General features: G+C 58.4%; 1 protein-coding gene across 6 annotated transcripts in view; it reads right to left on the bottom strand.

Annotated features, from left to right (window-relative positions):
• Positions 1-3,528: 3,528 nt before the first annotated feature.
• USP20 (ubiquitin specific peptidase 20) overlaps positions 3,529-22,181 on the bottom strand; it is a 40,134-nt gene continuing 21,481 nt past the window's right edge. For 5 of the 6 annotated variants that reach the window (XM_036117027.2, XM_036117029.2, XM_036117026.2 and 2 more), the window contains exons 10-26: positions 21,460-21,538; positions 18,609-19,056; positions 18,187-18,327; positions 17,770-17,885; positions 17,321-17,493; positions 16,603-16,697; positions 10,931-10,964; positions 10,685-10,730; positions 9,614-9,794; positions 9,410-9,536; positions 8,573-8,742; positions 8,403-8,484; positions 7,345-7,453; positions 6,403-6,505; positions 5,484-5,555; positions 4,935-5,111; positions 3,529-3,854 (exon numbers count right to left, since the gene is read on the bottom strand). In XM_036117027.2, the coding sequence (XP_035972920.1) occupies positions 4,951-5,111; positions 5,484-5,555; positions 6,403-6,505; positions 7,345-7,453; positions 8,403-8,484; positions 8,573-8,742; positions 9,410-9,536; positions 9,614-9,794; positions 10,685-10,730; positions 10,931-10,964; positions 16,603-16,697; positions 17,321-17,493; positions 17,770-17,885; positions 18,187-18,327; positions 18,609-19,056; positions 21,460-21,538 (2,137 nt within the window). In that variant the 3' untranslated portion in view covers positions 3,529-3,854; positions 4,935-4,950. Of the gene's footprint in view, positions 4,793-4,934; positions 5,112-5,483; positions 5,556-6,402; positions 6,506-7,344; positions 7,454-8,402; positions 8,485-8,572; positions 8,743-9,409; positions 9,537-9,613; positions 9,795-10,684; positions 10,731-10,930; positions 10,965-16,602; positions 16,698-17,320; positions 17,494-17,769; positions 17,886-18,186; positions 18,328-18,608; positions 19,057-21,459; positions 21,539-22,181 lie in introns of all 6 variants that reach the window. The other variant, XM_036117031.2, reaches the window with a different exon arrangement.

Here is a 22,181-nt window from a genome sequence, read left to right as displayed (position 1 = left end):
GGGGGCGGCTGGGGCTGGGCCCGTGTGCACCTCACTGATTTACTGCGTGAACCCAGGACAAGTCACGTAGCCATCCGCTCAGGCGCGCTTGCGACCTACTAGTTCTACCCACCACCCCACCTGCTGGAGGAAAAGCTGTGGGGGACACTGATGTGGGATTCAGGTCGGTTCAGTACAGGGATTTGGGGGGGCTCCTTAGGAGCAGGAAATTTGTTTTCCATGCACATTCAGCAGGCAGCTACTCTAGGTCTTCAGGGCCCCTATTGTGGGGGGTGGGGGTGCCGGGACCACGGGGCACGTTGGCATTCTGTGGGCAGTCTGCTCTGGCAAGTGCTCGAGCCCACCCTCTTGGTAGCCTGGCTGCAGTAACCACGGGCTTGTGCGACACTGAAGGGGGGAGGACTCCAGCCTGCCCCTCCCCCAGGATGTGCGCAGCGGGAAGCCCCGTTTCCCTGCCAGCATGGAGAATCCCACCCCAGGCCGTGGGGGGAAGGTACAATGATTTGTGCCCACCTTTTTAGGTCCTAAGGCCCCTCAGAGCTGTTTTAGTACAGTCGGGAGGGAGTGAGGTCGCAGCAGAATTGCTGGGGGGGGGGGCGGTAGGTGAGGCCACCAATAAGAGGCCAGGCCTCACCTCGGCCTTCACCTCCTCCCCCAAACGGATGTGAGCGGCCTTCAAAAAAGCAAGAGCTCCTGACTCCGAAGGCAGCAGACCTGTCAGTCAGGCTCCCCCAGTGGGCCTGGGAGACTCAGCAGCCCGCCCGGGGGCAGGGCCGGGCCTCCGCGGCCTCTCCTGGCCTCAGGGGCACCAGCCGCACCCAGGCCCCGCAGCACCCAGGCCCCGCAGCACGGCCGCACAGGTGGCGGCGACCCCTAGCGGGAGAGGGGCCAGCACAGAGGGGAAGGACACCCCGTGTCGGGGACCGGGTGACCAAGAACACAGTGGAAGCGGGCTGAGCCGGAGGGTGGGGGTGGGGGGGGTCAAGTGTCCCTCTTTTTTTTTTCAATTAAAACAAAAGAGATCTCTGGAGTTGTTGGCCCCACGGGACAGCCCGGGGAGCCAACTCTGAATGGCTGCAGCCGAAGTGAGGCGCTGCAGGCCTGTGGGAGGGAAGGTGCTGGGGGCGGCCGGCCAGAGAAACGGCTGGCCTAGCTCAGCGGGGCTAATGTCCCTGAGTCCTGGGCAGTGAGGAAGCCCCGTCCCTGGCTGGAGGAGGCCTCGCCTTCCCTCCCTGGCCTCTGCTGTTCTTTTCTGAGAAGGGGAGGCAGCAAGCCTGTGGCCAGCACCCTCTCGGACCCGGGATTAAAGTGCAAACCTGGCACTCAGCAGCCACTTTGTGAGCATCAGGAGCTGCTTCCCCCGAAGTGCATCCATGAGGCCCTGGTTTAAACACTACCTGCCCAGGGGTGCCTGGGTGGCTCAGTCGTTAAGCGTCTGCCTTCGGCTCAGGTCATGATCCCAGGATCCTGGGATCGAGCCCCGCATCGGGCTCCCTGCTCAGCGGGAAGCCTGCTTCTCCCTCTCCCACTCCCCCCTGCTTGTGTTCCCTCTCTCGCTGTCAATCTCTCTGTCAAATAAATAAAGAAAATCTTTAAACACTACCTGTCCAGATGGTATAGTGAGCGACCTGTACTTAAAGACCTCCCATCCACTGGGGGCATTGCTGGGCCACAAAAGGTGGAGCAGAATCGGAGAAAGGCCCCCCTGTGCCTTTGTCCTCAGAGCTGAGGGGCTAAAAGCTGTGGGAGGAAACAATGGGGATCTCCTCATTCTCGGCTGTTGGGCCCGGGAAGGAGGCGGGGGGTGAGGTGGGGCGGGAAGGATCGCGGGCAGCATTCTGCCCCCTCAGTGTGCACATCCTCCCACCGGTGGCACCAGGCTGCGCCCTGTCCCCCCTCCCAGCTCCCCAGACACCACCTGGGCCAGGTTGCTCACTGCTCTCAGATCCAAGGAAGGGCTGGAGACACCTAACGCATCCCTGGGACGGCTTTCCAGAACACACATTGTCTTACAGTGTGGCCTGCCCTTTTCATAGCTTCTCCTCAGGGCGTTCATCTCCTCTCTGCTGCAGGCAGAGGAGCCAGGGGGAGGTGTGCTTCCCCCGAGGCTCTGTGGGGCTCAAAACGAGGTGGTGTAAGACTCGCAGGATCATTTATGTTTGCACTGAATTCCAACTAGAACCAAGGTAGGAAGCTACACTTTTGGGGGGGGCCTGCACCTTGCAAATGCATTTTCTGATGCGGGTTTGTGAGCAGAAGCACAGGCAGCCGCTGGCCCCCACGCTCCCCCGTCTGTGGGTAGAGGCTCTTGTCTCCTCTAAGAGGGGCGGCTGGAGGGAGGCCCAGGCCCAGCCGAAGGCAGGAGCCCGACGGCAGCGGGGGAGGGGATGCCTGCGGAGGAAAGACAGGAGGTGGCCTCCCCACTGCCCCGGGCTTCCGGCCCCACCCAGTCTGTGAACATCCACAATCTCCTGTTTTGTCTCCAGATTCCAGCATCTGAGTTTGGCGGAGCCACTTAAAAGCCTGGTATATCAAGGGAAAATATAAAAGAAAGATTTTAAGGCCAATTTGGCACCTCCCTCTTTCTCCCCCACCTTCCTGTAGTACAATGAGTGTCCCCAAACCTCTGAAATCAGGCAATCCTTCTTCATTCTCATCTTCCATGGTAAACAAGGCCAATCACAAAATCCGTACCCCGAATTCCGTGTGTACAACGTTCAGATGTGAGCAAAGCTAAAAATAGTGCTTAGACTCCGATAGACACGGACGTGGGAAAGCTATAAAGAAAAGTGAAGGATGAAGGATGGGCAGGAGCTACTCCTGGGGCGGGGCGAGGTGGGGCTGTGCTCAGGAGGGACCCACAGGGGCTCACGGGGCCCGGTGATGGCAACGCCCGGGGGGAACCATTCCTGATGCTGAACATGGGTCTGCACACTCACATCTGATGGGATTTCACAAGCATCTGTGCTCCAAATAACACACAAAAACCTCCCATTCTTCTCTCCCCACCAGACCCCAACAAGTATAAACAAAAACCAACCAAAACCACAGGGAGAATAAAACACCAGCATCCTCAAGTGCCGGGGAACTCCCCGTGTACGACCCCAGCAACCGTGATGCTGTGATTGGAGGAGCCAATGTCTGCCGTCAGCCGAGGAGGAAAGGGTCCCTCCAGCTGTGGAGCCCTTGCCCGCCCCGGGGAGGGTAACCCCAGCTCACAGACGTTACCCCAAGTGGCCGAGTGGCCGGGGGCGCGGCGCCAGTAGGGGACCGGCCCGTGGGATGTGCTGGCCTTTCCCCTCCCCCCCCACATCTGGCCCCACTTCTCTGGGTCCGGGCTGGTTCCAGGAAGATGTGTCCGCGGCCCCCTCTTCCTCGTCCGCTCCTGCAGCCTCCAGACGCTGTCTGGTTTCAGAGCCCTGCCAAGCCCCGTCCCTTGTGTGGTGGTGGGGACCGCCGACCCCCCAGCCCGGGCTCAGGCCCCCCGCTAACACAGTGAGCTGCCCGGACACAGACGACAGCGGGGGCTGTGGGGACGCGTACGTATTTATTAGGACATTCCGAACACCGACGAGGCCACGCCGACGGGGCGGCGAGTTTACAACCTGGCGCAGAACCTGTCACCGGCGGGGTGACGACGTGTGGCCGCCCAGCCCCACCACGGGGTCGCCTGCTGGCTGCAGCAGGAACTTTCAAAAGACTGTAGCACATGTCAAGGGACTCCAGAGCGGCTTGTTCTTCGATCACATGCTGCCTCGGTGGGGAAGGAACCGGGTAGGAGGACTGCAGTGAGCTACATGCCGCGCCAGCGTCCGGGGCTCTGCCGGAATTCCAGCCACATCTGCTTCGAGAGACTGAAGGCCACGGCGTGTGGGGGCCTGGGTCCTGAGGCCCCTTCCCCGCCCCTGTTCCCTCTGGCCCTGACGAGGTGGGCATCTGGCCCCAGCAGCTTCGTCCAGGGGCATGGGCGCCCCCGGAGGCAAGGCCCAGCCCCCGGGGCTCATCCCAGCGCCCCAGCGTGGCCTGGCTCAGCATCCAGAACAGGCTTCCACGGCCGACTGAGAGGTGCCCCAGAGCCACAGCTCCCTGGGCTCCCCATACAGTGTGGCGAGAAACAGGGAGCCCCCCAGGGAGGCCGCATTCGCAGCAAAGCACAGTGACACGGGGCACTTGTCACCTGGTTCCCCGGTGGGGACGAGCGAAAGCCAGACCGTGGGGCCACCTCGGCAGCACGGGGAGCCAGGGACCAGCTGCCTCCAGAAACAACCCCCACCCCAGGTCCCCACCGCACAGGAGTCCAGAAGTCGTCAGCCTGCAGGAGAAACGCTGAGAGCAGCCCAGGGTTCCGGGGCCTTTCTGTGACACTGGGGATCGGGGCCGAAGCGGGGCCTAGGGAGGAGCTGGGTCCGGCACCCCCACTGCTCCAGCTCAGGCCTCTGCACCCCAGCTCCCTGCTGTGCGTCCCGGGTGCTGGAGCTCCTCCCGCCCCTCGGTCCCTAGGCCACAGCCCCTGACTTGGAACTCCAGGGACCCAAGCTGGGCCCGAGCGAGCGAGGGGGCGGGTGGGGGACACAACGACCGTGACAAGTGGGCACAAAGACCCAAGTTAAGGAACGTCGCAGAGCCCTGGTCATTTGAAGAGCCCGAAGTGGATGTATTTCCTGGTTGCGACATTACTCCCTGGAACCCAAACGACTTTTCTGTCTCTTTACACATCTGCGTTTCCCAAACGGCCAGCCTCTCTTCCGGGCACAAGCACGCCCTCCGCAGGGAGGAGGGCCAAGGCGGGGGCCTGTGGGGACACTTGGGTCACTCAACCCGGCGGGGCCCACGAGAGGGTTTTTCCAAACAGCCTCACGGAAGGTGTGTTCAGGGATGCGCTCTTCCAATGCACAGGGGACGGGAGAGGGTCTCTGCAAAGGGAGGGGACTTACAGACTGGCCCACCAAGTCACACGGCCCGGGTCTCGGCTTCGATCTTCTGCTCCCCGTGTAGGCTCTCTGGGTCCTGGAGCTGGGCCACGCTCTGTCGGATGGCGATCTCGGGGCCGCCGCCATACAGGTTGTTCAGGTAGACCCAGGTCTCCTCTGAAATCTGCCCGTAGTCAGCTCCTGCGGGGCCCCAGAGGCCACGTGGTCGGGGCTGGGCTTGCGCATGCCCCCTCACCCCGTCCGGGAAGCCATGGTCTTGGCCGTGGGGGCTCCGGGAGGTCTGGGCCCCACGAGGGAGCTTCCGTGCAAAGCTGCTCAAGAGCAATCTCGGGCCGCTCCATGGGGACGTCCGTCCGCTAAAGACCCCAGAAGGCACATCTCCACTGCCACCCGTTTCCTGGGGTGGGGGGGTGCCCGCAAAGGGCAGGCAGAGGCCAGCACAGGGCCCGGGTAGGAGTGGCGGGGGCTCCCAGAAGGACTGACTGGCAGCCAGGAGGGACCGTGGGGAGGCTGGCTGGCCGGGGAGGCAGTCCTGAAGCCGGCGAGACTCACCCTGCTTCAGCTGGATGTGGCCGCTTCCTTTGACCTGTGCAATCCTGCTGTTGTCAATGGGCCCAGGGGGCTCTGGAACAGACGCGGCTCAGGCTCAGCGCCTCTGGGCCCCTGCAGCAGCGGGCAGCCCCCCGGTCCCCAGCACGGCCCTCCAGCTCTCAACAGGTAAGAGCCGTTCTCAAGGCATGACTCCAACACCGCAACCCCAGAGGCCGTCCGGGGCCCACGGGGTCCGTGTGACATCCTCCCAGGGGCAGGTGTTGGGCACCGGATGCTCATCCACAGAAGGGATTTCTGGGACCCGGGCACTGGCTTCAGAGCCCCTTCCCCAAACCTCACGTAATCCTCAGCCACCCTGGGCCTTGAGAGCTGCTCCCAGAGGCAGGGGGAGGACCGGCCCAGGGAAGAGCTGGCTGAAGGCGAAGCCGGGGCCCGAGCGCGGGCTGCAGCGACTCTCCAGCCCCGCCGAACCTGCCTGCCTCCCCCAACCCTAGGGAGCCCCCGGGGCGCGCCTGGCACCTCACCGCCCAGCAGGGCCTGGACGGCAGCAAGGCCCCTCCCCTTGCCCCGAGGCCTGGCTGGTGCTTGGGCCCTGAAAGGCCAGTGTCCCGTGCACAGAACCTGCTGACCCTGCCGGGCCCCCCAGCCCCAGGCTGGGAGCCACGTGTGGAGCTCGGGCTCTGCTGTTTCTTGCCGGGGACTGCGGATGACTCTGGGAGGCAGCCTTGTCTGGGCACCAGCAGGGACAGGACGTGAGGAAGGGGTGAGCAAGCCGGCCCCTGTCCTGCCGCAGCAAGAAGGCCTGGCCCTGGGCGCTGGGTGGCCTGGCCCAGGTGGGGGGGGTGGGCCAGCGATCCCAGCCCTGGGGCAGGGGGAACACCTGTGCTGGGGGCGGGCGGGGGGGCCGTGCTCCACTCACCGTTGTCCTTGCCCTTGACAAAGGCCTCCCACTCCCGAAACCACTGCATGCTGATGCAGTAGATGACAGCCGGAGACTCCTCCGCCTGGAAGGCTTTGTTCAGCTGGGCCGCCGGGGAGAGTCCGCAGAGGGGAGCGTCAGCACCACTGCGCAGCACCCCGCTGACCCTCCCCTCATCCCCAACTCTTAGAACACACCAGATACTCCAGGTAGAAGACTTGGGGCTCCCAGACAAGTCCCACCACTCCAACGTCTGCAGGGAACACTTGGGGGGATCTCTCCAACCGAGACCACAGGCCGATGCGGCTCCCCCCACTTAACCGATGCGCTGATTTGCTCCATTAACTCTTCTGACCCGTCATTTTTCCACGGGCACAAAGCTCAGTGGCCTTAACTGTCTTTCACCCACGATCCACCCCCGAAGGGCGGGTGGTCCCCGGTCACCCTGTTCCGAGCAGCCCCGGGCCTCACACACGCCTGCTTCCTTTCCTGAACAGGATCATCCTGGTCGTTTTGCCACTTGCTTTTTTCACTTAATGCACCTTCCGTGTCACTTTGTAGAGCCCCGTGGTTCTCACTAGCGGGGAGATCTGCCGCCCAGGGGACATGGCCGATGTGTGCAGGTGATTTTTGTGGTCACTGGCATGCGGGGGGCCAGGGATGCTAACTGTCCTCTCACACACAGGACAGCCCCCACAATAAAGAGTCACCCAGCCCCAAACAACAGGGCTCTGTTCTTTTCAGAGCTGCTCAAGCAGAGGGACCTGAGCCTCCAGAACTCGACCCCCTGAGAGCAAAGCCTGCAACGTCTGGCCGCTCCGTTCTCCCACAGGACAGGTCTTCCAAACAGAGCCTGACCGCACACGGCTCTTCAGTCCCCGGCTCCCCACATGTCCCCCCCAGAGGCCAGAGGCACGGCACCCCGCCCCTGCCCGCACGCACCTTAATGAAGGTGTCGATCTCGATCCGCCTCCGCTTGGCCAGCGCCTCGATCTCCACCTGGCAGATGCAGCACACGTACAGATGGTTCACGGCGGGGCCGCCCCCAAACCTGCGCCCGGGGGGAGGGCAGAGAGAAAGAGAGCGCGCGAGCGCACCCTGAGGGGAGGGGTCCGGGAGGGGAGGCGGCAGAACATGACTGCCCTCCACTTGGCGGGTTTCTCCTCCTCCTCCGGGGAGCCTCCCTGATGCCGCCCTAGGTGCCCGGTGCTCGGGCCTGTTGACTTTTCTGTCTCCCTCACGCGACTGGCAGGGGGACCTGCATGCCAGTGGGCCCGCAGTACCCGGCCCCGCACCTGGCCCAGGCGTGTCACAAAGCTATGTTTAAAGGCTAAAGGGCAGATTAACATTCTTGCTTCCTCTCTTGGCTACTGGGCAGAAGCCGCTGTGGCCAACAGCCCACCCGGCCAGATCCCGAGGACGGTGTCAAAGGGAGGCAGAAGCTTGTCCCTCTGCAGGTAGGAGGGTGAATTCCCACGGGATATGGGGACACATCTCCCTATGGGGCTCTGACCCACCCACCACCACCGGCCAAGTCTGCACCGGACCTGCCAGCGGATGGGGCAAAGCCTGTCCGAGGAGAGGCCTCCCCGGCCTGTCTGATTACTCTCTTAGGGGGGCACATCCTGCCTGCCCATCTGCAGAGCGACCCGGGCCTAGGCAGGTCCTCGACATGAGAGCCACGTTTCTGGTCCTGAGGGACTTGAACCTGGAGGGCCTCAGGCCGCACAAGCCCCAGGCCATTGAGCTGGGCCGGCCCGAGCCAGCACGCCGGGGACTATCTGTGAGAGGGACCTGCTGGCCTTTGCTGGAGCCAGTCTCTGTCCCTCCCGACTGTCAGGGTCCGACGGGTGCCCGCAAGTGTCTTCGTCGCTGCAGTCACGCGCAGGGAGGCTGGCAGCTACTTCTAGACAGCGTGGGGGCCCCGGCGGCCTCTGTTCCCGGGTCCCCTCCCGGCCCCACGGACGGCGGCCCGGACAGGAGCAGGCACGGCACCTCACCTGTTGTACAGGTGCTCCCACACGTTCTGGGGCAGGATCACCACCAGGTCGTCGATGTAGTGGTATTTGTGGGGCGGGATGCCTGTGGAGGGAGGCCCAGGGATGGAGTGCTGGGGGCTCGGCCGCCCGCCCCCTCCCCCCCACCCCGATCACAGAGGAGGCGCCCTCACCTCCGTGGGAGCAGAGGAAGGTATGATTGGTGATGGGCCCCGGCTCGGCGAACGTGTTGAACTTGTTGAGCCATTCTCGAGACACGTAGAACCGCAGCAGGCTGGGCTCCCGCATGGCAGCCAGGGACACCACTTGCTGCCGTTCCCGCACAGCCTCCTCACTGCTCTTCCTGCAGCAGGGGTGGGGCAGGGGTGGGCAGAGCAGGGGTGAGCAGGGGTAGAGCAGGGATGAGGCAGGGTTAGGGCAGGGGTGGGGCAGGGATGGGGCAGGGGTGGGGCAGGGGTGGGCAGAGCAGGGGTGAGCAGGGGTAGAGCAGGGATGGAGCAGGGTTAGGGCAGGGGTGGGGCAGGGATGGAGCAGGGTTAGGGCAGGGGTAGAGCAGGGGTGGGGCAGGGATGGGGCAGGGGTGGGGCAGGGGTGGGGCAGGGATGGGGCAGGGGTAGAGCAGGGATGGGGCAGGGGTAGAGCAGGGATGGGGCAGGGTTGGGGCAGGGGTGGGGCAGGGGTGGGTAGCGGAGCCCCTCAGGATCCAGCAGCATCTCGGCGGCCCCACCACCCCTGCCAGAGTGCGGGCCACGATCACTCCCATGGGAGCACTACGGGAAGACCCAAACTCAACTTCTTGGGTTCCCCGCTTTCCCCACAGCCAGAAGGCTCTTTCTTACAAGCTGGAACCCTTACTGCCCGGGGCCTAGAACCTTCCAGGCTCCACCCCCCACCACAGGCACCCAGAGTAAAGCCCCAGGGCGTAGGGGCTGGCCATCCCGGCCCACAGGTCACCCATCTGTCCTTGACCCGGACCCCTCCCCGCCGAGACAGCCTGCCCGGGGCCCCACCGGTAGAAGAGCACGTAGGCCTCAGCGTTCTGCACCACCGTCTCGTGGACCTCGGTGACATACTGGTCGTCGAACTCGTACCACTGCCCGTTGATCACGTTTTGGCAGTAGGCGATGTAGTGGCCACCTGCGGCGGGAGGGGCAGGCTGGTCACGGATGCCCCAGGGGACGGGGACAGGGGTGAGGCAGGGGCGGCTGACTCACTGCCTGCCGTGCCGTGGTGGCAGATGACCGAGAGGAGGTCGTAGGTGGTGATCTGGGACGTGCACTCCTTGGCAAGGAATGGACGCAGGTCAAGTCCCTCGAGGGGGAAGGAGACGTGGCTGCTGATTTTGAACGAGTACATGACCTCGTGCCGAAAGCGCTTCAGGTGGATGCACAGGATCTGGGGGGCCGGGGGAGGAGGCGGCGGTCATTCCAGACAGGGCTGGCCGGGGCCCTGTGACCCCCGGTAACGAAGCGGGGGCTCAAGGCCGGGCTCTGGGACACCCACCGGCCCACTCAGGTCTCGCCCTCCAGGTGAGCACAGGAAATGAAGCAGCGAGAGCCTTCCGGAGGCCCAGGCCGGCTGAGGGGTCCCGCCCACTGGCCGCCTGGCCACTCGGAAGAGCTGTGCGCGGGAGCTGAGCTAGCTCGCTGCACGGCCCCGGGCAGGGGCGCCCCCGCAGGCTGTGCCCGAGGGCGGCGCTGGGCCGGGCAGGAAGCTGACCGTCAGAACTCTAACTACCAGTTCTGTGGCACCGACTTCCCCACAGCTTTTCCACGCGGGCTTCCCAAACCTGCTCGACACCACCCAAGCACCCGCATCCCGGGCCACGCTCCTCTGCGCTCCGGCCACGCGGCCCTTCCTGGGTTTGGCCAAGCCCGTTCCGGCCTCGGAGCTCTGCCTGCCTGCTCCTTCCCGCTCTCCCTCCACCAGGCTGAAGCCAGCCCCTGTGCTCAGGGCTCACTCAGACCCACTTCCCTCAGAAAGGCCTTCCCCAACGCAGACGGCCTGGTGGCCACATCCTTCCCCAGACACCTGTCTTCCTCCAGGTGGCACCCTCCACCCCACACCTGCAGAGTGTAGGGGGAGCTGAGGGAGGGTCCCAAGTCACAAAGTGAGAGATGAGCCCCTCCACCTGCCAGAGCCTCCCCCCCCAGCAGGTCTCTCAGCCGAAGCAGGAGACGCCCCCCTGCCCTAGGCCTCTTCAGCTCGGGCTCCCTGAGGCAAGGGGTGACAGCTCCACCACACACCAGAGGCAGGCAGAGACCGCGGGAGGCTGCCCCACTCACCTCGGGCAGCCGCAAGACCTTACAGTACTTCACCCCGTTCCGCAGCCTGGCGGGGAAGAACGGGGGAGAAGCGGTGAGCATCCCGGTGTGCGGGCAGAGGGGCCCGGCGAGCACCCTCCCCACACGGTCACCTCTGTGAGGTCAGGGTCAAACGCTCTGGAGGAACCAGGGAAGTACGTGGGACACAGACAGACCGAGGCGTGGGAACGGACCATTGGGGGGAAAGCCCAGAACACACACACTTACTTTTTACACCGTTCACAGCTGTACATGTTGTCACCTAGGGCAGGAAATGCAGACAACGGTGAGCAGGGGCCGGAAGTGGGAGCCGAGGTGGACATAACGATTTATGCTTACGAGACACAACCCGATATGCCGCCTGCAAGAGACTCACTTCAGCTTTAAGGGCACACGGGCTGAGAGAGAGAGGGATGGAAGGAGACATTCCCTGCGGATGGAAAGCAACAGAACAGAGGACGCTGTACTGACATCACATAAAGTAGACTTTCAGTCAAAATCTGTCCCAAGAGACGAAGAGGGTCACTATGTAGTGATAAAGCAGTAATTCAACAAGAGGACGTAACCATTGCAAATATATGCATCCAACACCGCAGCACCTAGATATTTCAAGTGAACATTAACACAACTGAAGGGAGAAATAGTCAGCAATACAATAATAGTTGGGACTTCAATATCCCACTTTCAACACTGGGCAGATCATCCAGACAGAAAATGAATAAGGGAACCAGACCTGAATGACTACAGACCAAATGGGCCTAACAGACATATACAGAACATTCCATCCAACAGCACCGGAATACACATTCTCAAGCGCCCACGGAACATTCTCCAGGACAGCTCCAGGAGCTGGGCCACAAAGCAAGCCTTAATGAATTTGGGAAGATGAATATCATATCGAGTATATTTCCAACCACAGTAGTATAAAACTAGAAACCATGAACAGGAGGAGAACTAAAAAATTCACAAACAACACACGCCTCAACAACAGACAAGTCAAAGAAAAAATCAAAAGGGAACTCAGGAAGTATCTCAAGATAAACGAAAATGAAAACACAACGTACCAGCACATACGGGATGCAGCAAAAGCAGTTCTAAGAGGGAATCTCATAGCAATAAACACCTACGTTAAGAAAAAAGAAAGATCTCAAATGAACAACCTGACTACACCTCAGTGAATTAGAAAAGGAAAAATAAATTGAGCCCAAACTTGGCAGAAGGAAGGAAAGAATAGAGATTAGAGCAGAAATAAGTAAAACAGAGATGAGAAAATGAATAGAAAAAAAGTCAGTGAAACTAAGAGTTGGTTTTCAGAAAAGATAAAATTGAAAAAACCTTTAGCTAGGTCAGCAAAATGAGAGAGAGAAAGAGAGAGAAGGAGGGAGGACTCAAATAAACGAAATGGAAGAGGACCCTTACAACTGACACCACAGAAATACACAGGATCATAAGAGGCCCTACAGCCAATTAATTGTACACCAACAAACCGGATAATCTAGAAGAAATGGATACATTCCTAGAAACATACAACCTACCAAGACTGAGTCATGCAGAAAGAAAAAATCTGAATAGACCAATAATGAGTAAGGAGATTGAAGCAATAATAAAAACAAACAAACAAACAAGAAACCTCCCAATAAACAAAAGTCCAGGACCAGATGGTTTTGCTGGTGAATTCTATCAAACAGTTAAAAAAGAACTAACACTAATCTTTCTCAAACTCTTCCAAAAAACTGAGGAGGGTACCCTGATACCAAAGGGAGATAAGCACACGATAAAAAAAGAAAACCATGGGCCAATATCCCTGATGAATATAAATGGAAAAATTCTCAACAATATTCTAGCAAACCGAATTCTGCATCATATTAAAAGGACCACACACCATGATTAAATGGAATTTAACCGTGGGAGGCAAGTATGGTTTATCATACACAAATCGATGCACATGATACTCTACATTCACAGAATAAAGGATAAAAATCATATAATCCTTTCAACAGAGACAGAAAAAGCACTTGACAAATTTCAACACCCTTTCACGATAAGAGCTCTCAACAATTGGGTGTAGAGGGAACATACCTTAACACAACAGAGACCACGTAAGACAAGTCCACAGCTAACCTCATCCTCAACATTGACAAGCTAGAAGCTTTTCCCCTAAAATCAGCCATGAAACAAGGGTGCTGCCTCTCACCACGCCTACTCAACCCAGTACTGGAAGTCCTAGCCAGAGCAATTAGGCAAGAAAAAGAAATAAAAGACATCCAAATAGGAAGAGGAGGGAAGACTGTCTGCAGGTGACATAACCTTATACTTAGGAAACCTAAAGACTCCATCAAACAATTGTTAGGACAAATCCATGAATTCCGTAAAGTTGCAGGGTACAAAATCAACATAAAAAAGTCGGTGGCATTTCTATATACTGACAGTGAAATATCTGAATGAGAAATAAAGAAAACCATCCCATCTACAATTGTGTCAAAGACGGTAAAACACATAGGAATAAATTTAGCCAAGGAGGTGAAAGATCTGTATGCTGGAAACCATACGACACTGATGAGAGACATTGACAAAGAGGCTGTGACATCATAGAAAACACAGTCCAAGGTTCCTGGCTCAGAGCCTCTGAAGTCCTTGTACTCTCCTAAGTGGTAAGAGCACTGGGAGCAGCATTTGTCCTGATATTTGCTCTTTGACCCTGCTTCCTGGCACAAGATTCCTAAGTCCCTTGGGATTTCCTAAGTGATGACAGTGACTTTGGTTCTATGAGGTGACTCTAGGGGCGCCTGGATGGCTCCGTTGGTTAAGTCTCTTACTCTTGGTTTTGGCTCAGGTCATGATTTCAGGGTCATGAGATCGAACCTGCATCGGGCTCCATGCTCAGCATGGAGTCTGCTTGACATTCTCTTCCTCTCCCTCTGCCCCTCCCCCTGCTCATACGTTCACTCACTCTCTCTCTCCCTCCAAAATAAAAAAAATAAAATCTTAAGAAAAATAAATAAATAACAAGATGACTGTGGATGGTTCCGGAATTAGGGCTGGTCACCAGAAAGACCAAGCCATGATTAGAAGTTTGGAATTTTCAGCCACACTTGTGTTCTACAGACAGGAGTTTATAACTGATCATGCGTACGTGAAGAAGCCTCCATAAAAATCCCAATGGCATGGGCTTTGGAGACCTTTGGAGTTGGTGAACGCATGGAGACCGAGGGAAAGTAGCGAGCTCAGAGACTGGAAGCTCCGCGCCCCTTCCCACATACCCTGCCCTGTGCATCTCTTCCATCTGACTGTTCCTGAGTTACAGCCTTTTATAATAAACCAGTCACCTAGTAAGTAATGCCTCTAGCAAATTTATCAAACCCGAGGAAGAGGGGTTGGAACCTTTGATCTATAGCCGGTCAGTCTGAAGCACAGATGACAAGCGGGACTTGTGACCGGCTCTTGGGGAGGGGAAGTCTTGTAGGACTGAGTCCTTAACCTGTGGGATCTGATGCTGTCCCCAGGTGACAGTATCACAACTGAGTTGAATTCTCAATACCCAGCTGGTGTCACATAACCGTGTGGTATGGGCAAACCAGCACGCATCTGGTGTCAGGAGTGTTGTAAGAGTGATGGGACAAAGACGGAGCTGTTTCTACACAATGACCAAATAAGTGAGAAGATACCCTGCATTCATGGATCAGAACAATAAATATTGTCAACATGTCCATGCCAGCCAAAGCCATCTATAGATTCAATGCAATCCCCATCAAAAGTCCAGTGACATTGTCCACAGAAATAGAAAACAATCCTAAAGTTCATATGAAACTACAAAAGATCCTAAATGGCCAAACAATCTCGAGCAAGAACAAAGCTGGAGGCATCACATTTCCTCACTTCAAACTATACTACAAAACAACAGTCATCAGAACAGTATGCTCCTGGCATGACAACAGACACATAGACCAAGGAACAGAATTGAGAGTCCAAAAATAAACCCATGCATATATGGGCAACTAACATTTGACAAGGGAGCCAAGAATATTCAACGGGGGAAAAGAGAGTCATTTCAGTAAATGGTGTTAAGAACACTGGATATTGGGGCGCCTGGGTAGCTCAGTCGTTAAGTGTCTGCCTTTGGCTCAGGTCATGATCCCAGGGTCCTGGGATCGAGCCCCGCATCGGGCTCCCCGCTCAGCGGGAAGGCTGCTTCTCCCTCTCCCACTCCCCCTGCTTGTGTTCCCTCTCTCACTGTGTCTCTCTCTGTCAAATAAATAAATAAAAATCTTTAAAAAAAGAAAAAAAAGAACACTGGATATTCACATGCAAAGGAATGAAATTGGACCCTTGTCTCGTACCACTCACAAAAATTACCCTGAAGTGAAATGGATGAAAGGCTTAAATAGAAGGCCTGAAACCATACAACTCTAGAAGAAAACATATGGAAAATGCTCTTTGACATTGGTCTTGGCAATGTTTTAGATAGGACACCAAAAGCACAAGCAACAAGAGTAAAAATAAACAAGCGGGACTACATCAAACTAAAAAGTTCTGCACAACAAAAGAAACAATTTGCAAAATAAAGCAGCAACCCACAGAATGGGAGAAAATATTTAGAAACCTATATCAGATAAAGGATTAATATCCAGAATATGTAAGGAATTCATTCAAATCAATAGCAAAAAAACAATAATCCATTCAAAAAGTGGCAGAGGACCGAAGAGACATTTTTCCAAAGACAAACAGATGGCCAACAGGTACATGAAAAGATGCTCAACATCACTCATCATCAGGGAAATGCAAATCGAAACGATGAGCTATTACCCCACACCTGTTTTAGAATAGCTACTCAAAAAGAGATTTTAAAAATGAGATAACAGGTGTTGGCAAGGATGTAGAGAAGGGGGAACTTGTGCATTACTGGTGAGAATGGAAACTGGCAGAGCCATCCTGGAACACAGTGTGGAGGTTCCTCAAAAAATTAAAAATAGGGGGCACCTGGGTGGCTCAGTTGTTCAGCGTCTGCCTTCGGCTCAGGTCATGACCCTACAGTCCCAGGATCGAGCCCCGAATCGGGCTCCCTGCTCAGAGGGGAGTCTGCTTCTCCCTCTCCCTCTGCTGCTTCCCCCGCTTGTGCACTCTCTCTCTGGCTCGCTCTTTCTTTCAAATAAATCAATAAAATCTTTAAAAAAAAAAAAAGGGGGGGAAGGAGATCCTGACACCTGCTACAACACGGATGAACCCAGAGGACATCACGTTGAGTGAAATAGGCCAGTCACAAAAAGACAAACACCATACGAGCTGACTTAGATGAGGTCCCTAGAGTTGTCAAGTTCACAGAGACAGGAAGTAGAAGGGTGGGCGCCAGCGGCTGGGGGAGGGGAGAATAGAGAGTTGCTGTCTCGGGGGTAGAGAGTTTCCATTTTGCAGGATGAAAAAGTCCTGGAGAGTGACTGCGCGACAACGTGAACAGTCACACCGCTACTGGGCTGTACACCTCAAAATGGTTAAGACGGTAAATTTTAGGTTATGTATGTTTTACCACAATTAATTTTATTTTTTAAAAGAGCTTTCCCAAAGGTTAGTAAGATGCCCAGCACTCAACAGAAAAATGGGCAAAGGACAGGAGTGGGAAATTTCAAGATAGGAAATAAAACACAGTCAAAACACTAATGAAAACTGCCCAAAACCATCGGTAACCGAGGAAATGCAAAATTAAAGCACGGTATTGTTTCTGTCCACCAAACTGGTAAGCAAAAGAAAAACAGGGGAAGCCCTAAGAGCGCTCCAGGCGGTGGGGCTGGGGGGACATGCAGGCCTAGGCTGATGGGGAGGGTGGGGGTGATACTGACAGTGGGTTCCAGAAACCAGCTGCATGCTCACCCAGCAAACCCCTCCCCAGCCAAGCCCACTCCGCTCACCCTTCAGCTCATCAGCAGCAAAGAAAGCAGCAAGGCAGTCTTCCAGGGTGACGACTGGCCCCCAAAACCAGCTGGGGGTACAGGATACCACAAACCTAGGGAGACAGAGCAGGGCTGGTGGGGTGGTGCCAGGGCCCGGGCAAGACTAAGACTTGGTCACTTTGGGCCCAGGGAGGCGGCTTGGCCAGGTGGGTGGGATGGGCAGAGGTCTGCAGCCAAATACCTGGGACCACCCAGCCAGCAGCCCCGGTGTCCTTGGGAGAGAGACGTCACCTCTCCCGGAGCCTTGCCTTCCCGTCTCTGAAGGGACCCCGGTCCCACTGGCCCATCCTCTGGGCTGATGGGCTCCTGACATCGGGTCGGTGGAAAGCGGACCTCGTGGCACACAGTGAGGGCTCCAGAAAGCTGCCCACTGCTCTCCCCACAGGGCCAGGCCCGCTTTCCAGCTGCCACCCTCCTTTCTAGCTGCCGCCTGGTGACCCCCCTGTCATTACCTGCTTTCAGACCCGCGGGCCCCCCCAATCCAGGCCACCCCGGTGTGGCTGAGGAAGCCCCCACCCCGCCCAGGCAACATCTGCACATCCAGCTGTGGGCGCCCTTCCAAACCCTGCCCTTGGCCCTGCCAACGCCTGAACTTTGCTGTTTGTGGTCTGCTGCCGTCCAGGGCTAGGGCAGTCTCGCGTCTCCGGCAGGCAGGAAGGTGGGAAGGGAGGCCTACCTCCGGATATACTCCATGATGAAGGCGAGCCAGCCCTGGGTGGCGTAGCTGTCGCCGCAGGCGCCCGGCTTGGCCGGCACGTTCTGGTAGATGGCCGAGTGCAGCTTGGCCAGGTCCTCCTTGCCAGGAATGGGCAGTGACAGGTCCTGGAACGTCTCGACTGTGGTGGACACCTGTGCGGTTGAAGGTCAGCCTGGGTTTCCATCTTCCAGGGTTCTGCCCTGCCCAGACCAAGCAGAGTCTGCAGCCTGGACCCCAGCCACCAGATGACAGGTGGAGGACAGAGGGTCTGCTCGCTGGACCCTGGACCCGGGGACCAGGCAGCCAGGGCCCTCTCCCTCCAGAAGGGCAGGGGCCATCAGGTGGAGAAGCCACTCCCCCCCACCCCCAAGGGAGGACCACCAGGGCCCCTGAAGGCTGGCCCGTGGCTCCCCACTTGCAGGGCTCACCCGGTCACAGGTGAGACACTGCACAAGGCTGAGGATGGAGCCGTCGAAGATGTCGGAGATGACACTGCGGTGGCGCTGCTCCTTCCGCCTGCGACCCCCGGCGCTCGGCACCTGGGCTGGGGGCATGCACGGGGCTAGACCCAGCCCCCCCCGGCCTGTCTGCCGCAAGGGGCGGCGCTGGGGCTTGCTTGGCTGGGACTCGGGGGTCTGTGTGCGTCACGTGGTGGGGTACGCAGGTCCCCTCCCAGGGCCTGGGTCACTGTAAGACGGGGCGCCCCCACTCGCACCCCAGTGGCGTCAGAGGAGGGTTTGGAGGTGTCGCTGCTCGGAAAGGCAGCCGCGGCACGACTTGCACACCCAGCCCGGCTGCGTGTGCGGATGCCCCGCCGACCCCCCTCCCTGCCCAATCCTGCCAACCTTTCTTGAGCACGTACGATGGCCCCATCCTCACGGGGCTCGCCCGGGGAGGGCTGCCGGCCAGCTTGGCGTGGCCCTCGTGGTGGTGCACGGGGCTGCAGGGGCGGGAGGCACTACGCATGTGGGCCTCGTTGTCTGGCTCTGGGGGCAGAGAGGGGACCAGGGCTGGGCCGGGGGGAGCCACGTCGGCTCCGGGGCCCCGTCAGGAAGAGGCCCAGTGAGCACCTCCCAGGGCCCGAGACAGGAGCCCACCCTGGCCCACCCAACCCGCAGGACACATGTCCTCCAGTGTCCAGTGGGGGCGCGGGGCCGCCGGGCAGGCTGAGCCACACCCCGGCTCTGAGTGGGTCGGCCCACGCTACAGGCACGTAGGAGGTGCCGGACCAAGCGGGCGGGGGCGACCCCGAGCGGCTGTCTGGCACCTGGGGTCCGGCAGGGGCTGGAGGACCCCGGCGATGGTGGCTGGGCCTCCGCGGGCTGGTCGTCAAGGGTGGCCATGGCCGTGTCCACATCGGCGTCCTCGTCCACCTGCTCGGAGCTGGTGCGCTGCTGGCCCCAGGAGAACTTGCGGTCCTTCATGCGCTCCTTCTCGGAGATGGCGCGGCCCGCCTCGTCGGGGATCAGCAGCTCCGCCTCGGCCTGCGAGCCGCCCCCGCCACGGCCCTGCCCGTCGCCCTCACCACGGTCGCTGCTCGAGTCACAGGACAGGAACTCGTCCTCTGACGGGCTCCGGTCGCCCTCCCGCTTCTCGTCCGTGTCGCTGGAGTCCGAGTCCCGCGCCTCCGCCAGCACCGCCGCGGCCGCCACCACGGGCTCCTTGAGCTCCTCGTGGAGCTGGTCCATCAGGCAGCGCAGGAACTCCTGGGTGTCCTGGAAGCGGGGGCTGCGTCAACAGGGCTTTCTGGGGTGGAGGAACCCGCCGCGGGCGCCCCCCTGCTTCTGCTGCCGAGGACACCAGCGGATCCAGCTGGCGGGTGCTCGCGGCGCCCTGGGCAGACGCCCTGAGCAGCCCTACCAGAGGCGTCCACGGCAGCTCTGTCCTGAACCCTGCTCTACTGCAGACACTGTGGCCGGAGGGGCTGAGCCACCCCTCCCCAGTCACGCAGCTGTGAGGCGGCAGAGCCGCGTCCGTGTCACGCCCCGGGTCCTGCTCCCAAGCACCCATAGCCCTGCTTCCAGCTCAGTGTGGGAGAGTGGAGGAGTCGCGTTTGGCCTCCAAAGTCACCTTGCTGCCTATAGGAGGGGACCCTGGGGGTGGGCGGGGAGCCTGTGGAAGCAGGAAGGGGACCCATAAGACACAAGTGCACGTGAGGGCTCAGCTGGCTTTGTAGGGGTGATGCCAGCCGCCAGGCCAGGCTGCCTGCATCCTCCAGCCTTCCTCTGGGCCTCCCTGCTCTCCCCGTCCTCCTGCCAGCCCCCGGGGCCCGCCCCTTCCCTTGCCACGGTGGCCTGTGGTACGGGGACAGGCTCTGGAGGCAGGATGGCACCCTCCCAGAGACGTGGGCATGACTTGTCTAAGCTCCACTTCAGGCTGGTTGGGCCTTGAATCACAGCAGTGGCACTTTTATTCTGACCTCTGACTAGGTCACCGAACCGAGCAAAAAGCCCGGGAAGCGAGGCTTCCAACACCTGCCCACGGGGCCCAGCCGAGTGCCGCACCCCCAGGCGCTTCAGAAGACCAGAACACGGTGGCGGCGGCTGGTCTCCAACAACTGGGGGTACCGGGTGCCATGCTGGGCCACGGGTTCACCGTCCTGCCTGTCACAGTGCCCCTGGCCCCATGCCCGACCAACACGGCGTTGGGTCACGGAGTGGCCAGGCCCAGCCAAGCCTCCCCAGCCCTCTGTCACCGGCGTGGGGAGAAGAGCCTCATCCTCTCAGTTCTGGGAGAGGGAAGGGAGGGCTCTGGGTGGATTTCCTCAAGCAAAGTGTTGAACTTGAAGATCAGAGAAATCAACCACTAGCTTATCCTGCAGAAGGGAGCAGAGAGGATTTGTGGGTCCTGTGTCAGGGGCCTGGGAGGTTCTTTTAAGAAATGGGCCCCGATACACCATCTACTTTTCTCTCTGGTTCTTCCTTTTAACAGAGGTACGGTGTTTGTTGCTAAAATCTCCAGCCATTAACAGAGGCCCACAGCCGTGCCTACGTTTCAGACTCAGAAATGTTCCCTGTGTTACGTCTAAGAACCAGAGACAGGGATGCTTCTGGAATCCAGCTGGGTGTTAGGCAGCAGTCCTGCTCCATGGGGTCCTCACAGAGAGCCTGGGAATGGCTCAGCTCGGCCTGACCCCCGCCCTGCCGCTCTCTGCTGTGTGACCTGAGCGAGCTGTAGAACCTCTCTGAGCCTCAGCTCCTTACCCATAACATGGGGGTGACAACAGGACCCACCTCAGGAGAGTTCTGTGAGGATAAACAGGGCTGTCCTTGTGGGGCGGGTAGTGACAACTTAATAAACGGTAGCTGGTGAACTGTGATCATGGAGGGCATTATCACTTCCCAGAAAGGGTGGTGTTCGGGCAGCGCTGGACTTCTCGGTCAGGAGCCTGGTGTTCATCCAACTGAGGGTGTGAGCAGAGGAATACCCAGCAACCCTCCCCCTGGGAAGGGACGGCAGGCAGGGTGCTGGGGGCCGAGGGAGAGGGCGGAAGGCATCTCTCGCCTGACAGCTGCCCTGTTCCTGGCCCCCACGTTCGGGCCGCAGGAACGGCCGCCCAGACAGGCCCAGCTCCTCCCACAAGCCCAGCAGTGAAACCCCAGGCCGTGTGGCAGTCTGAGGCAGGGTACTGGACCACGTGAACGATCAGCTCAGCCTGGGACTGGGGCATACGTGTGGCTACATTCTGCTTCGTTTTGGCCCCATGAGTTTATGCAATAGAAAGTATCGTTGATGTCCAAAGGGTTCCCTATATTTACCAAAACTAGTTATCAAAGGTTTCCTTTAATAAAAGTGAAATTCTGCCTGTGATTAGGGGAAAGAGAAAGCACACAGCGCTGAGGAGCCCAGACTCTGCGGTCAGACTGCCCGAGGTCAAATCTCCAGCCGTGTGGCCAGGGCAAGTGACTTGCTCGGCTGGGACTCAGCCTCCACAGTGTCCAGTGAGGAGAACACCAGCAGGCTCCGGGAGCCTACCGTGTCCTCACACACACGAAGGGCTCAGGCAGTAAGGGGACCCGCCCCGTAACCCTGAGCTGCACTGCTATTTTCCACGCTGGTCTGAGCTTCAGAGCCAGGCCTGGTAATGGTGTGTCCCCTGCACAGCTCGGACGGCCTACCTGCTGGGCATAGCCTCGGAACATCGGGTTGACCAACTTGATCCCGTGAGACAGGCTGGTGGGAACCACGTAGCTTGGGCTGTAGGAAGACCAGACCCGTTAGCGCAGGCGGCCCGCTCAGAGCTACACGATCCCGTGAGGGCTGCTAGGCAGGCGGCCCAGGGCGGCTGCATCAGACTCAGTGAGGTGTCTGCTGGGAGGTGCTGACTTGGCCAGAAGCCCTTGCAGGCTCGCACATCCCCACAGTCAAGAAGGAAAACGTCAAGTCATGGCTCAACCAGGCAAAGAACTCTTGACTGGCTCAGCATCATTTCCTGCTAGTCTAGGACAAGTCTGCTTGAAAACTGTTTTCTTTCTGAAATACTTATTGTGGTTTTTTTCTCATTTCAAAAGTATGACACGTTCATGTTGAAAAATCTAAAATTTCAGAAAAGCCCAGCAAAGAAACATCACAGCTAATAGCACCACCACCCAGAGATAACTACCATTAAGATTTCCGGATTTTTCCATGAAAACAGACACACACAGAAAACAAACTTGGCTTCTGACAGAATAGGAATTATATTACATCACACTGTTTTATAATCTGCTTTTACACTTGGCATATTTCTATGCACTCATTTTAAGTTATTCCCAATTTTACTGGGGAAACAGGCCTAATCCAAACTTCTGGTCTTAAAATTCATTTACACTGAGCTAAGCCCCTGCCCTGTCAGCACCAG

The sequence above is a fragment of the Halichoerus grypus genome, chromosome 14 (assembly GCF_964656455.1).
Source record: "Halichoerus grypus chromosome 14, mHalGry1.hap1.1, whole genome shotgun sequence".
NCBI classification, from domain to species: domain Eukaryota; kingdom Metazoa; phylum Chordata; class Mammalia; order Carnivora; family Phocidae; genus Halichoerus; species Halichoerus grypus.
This window is presented reverse-complemented; position numbering and strand designations above follow the sequence as displayed.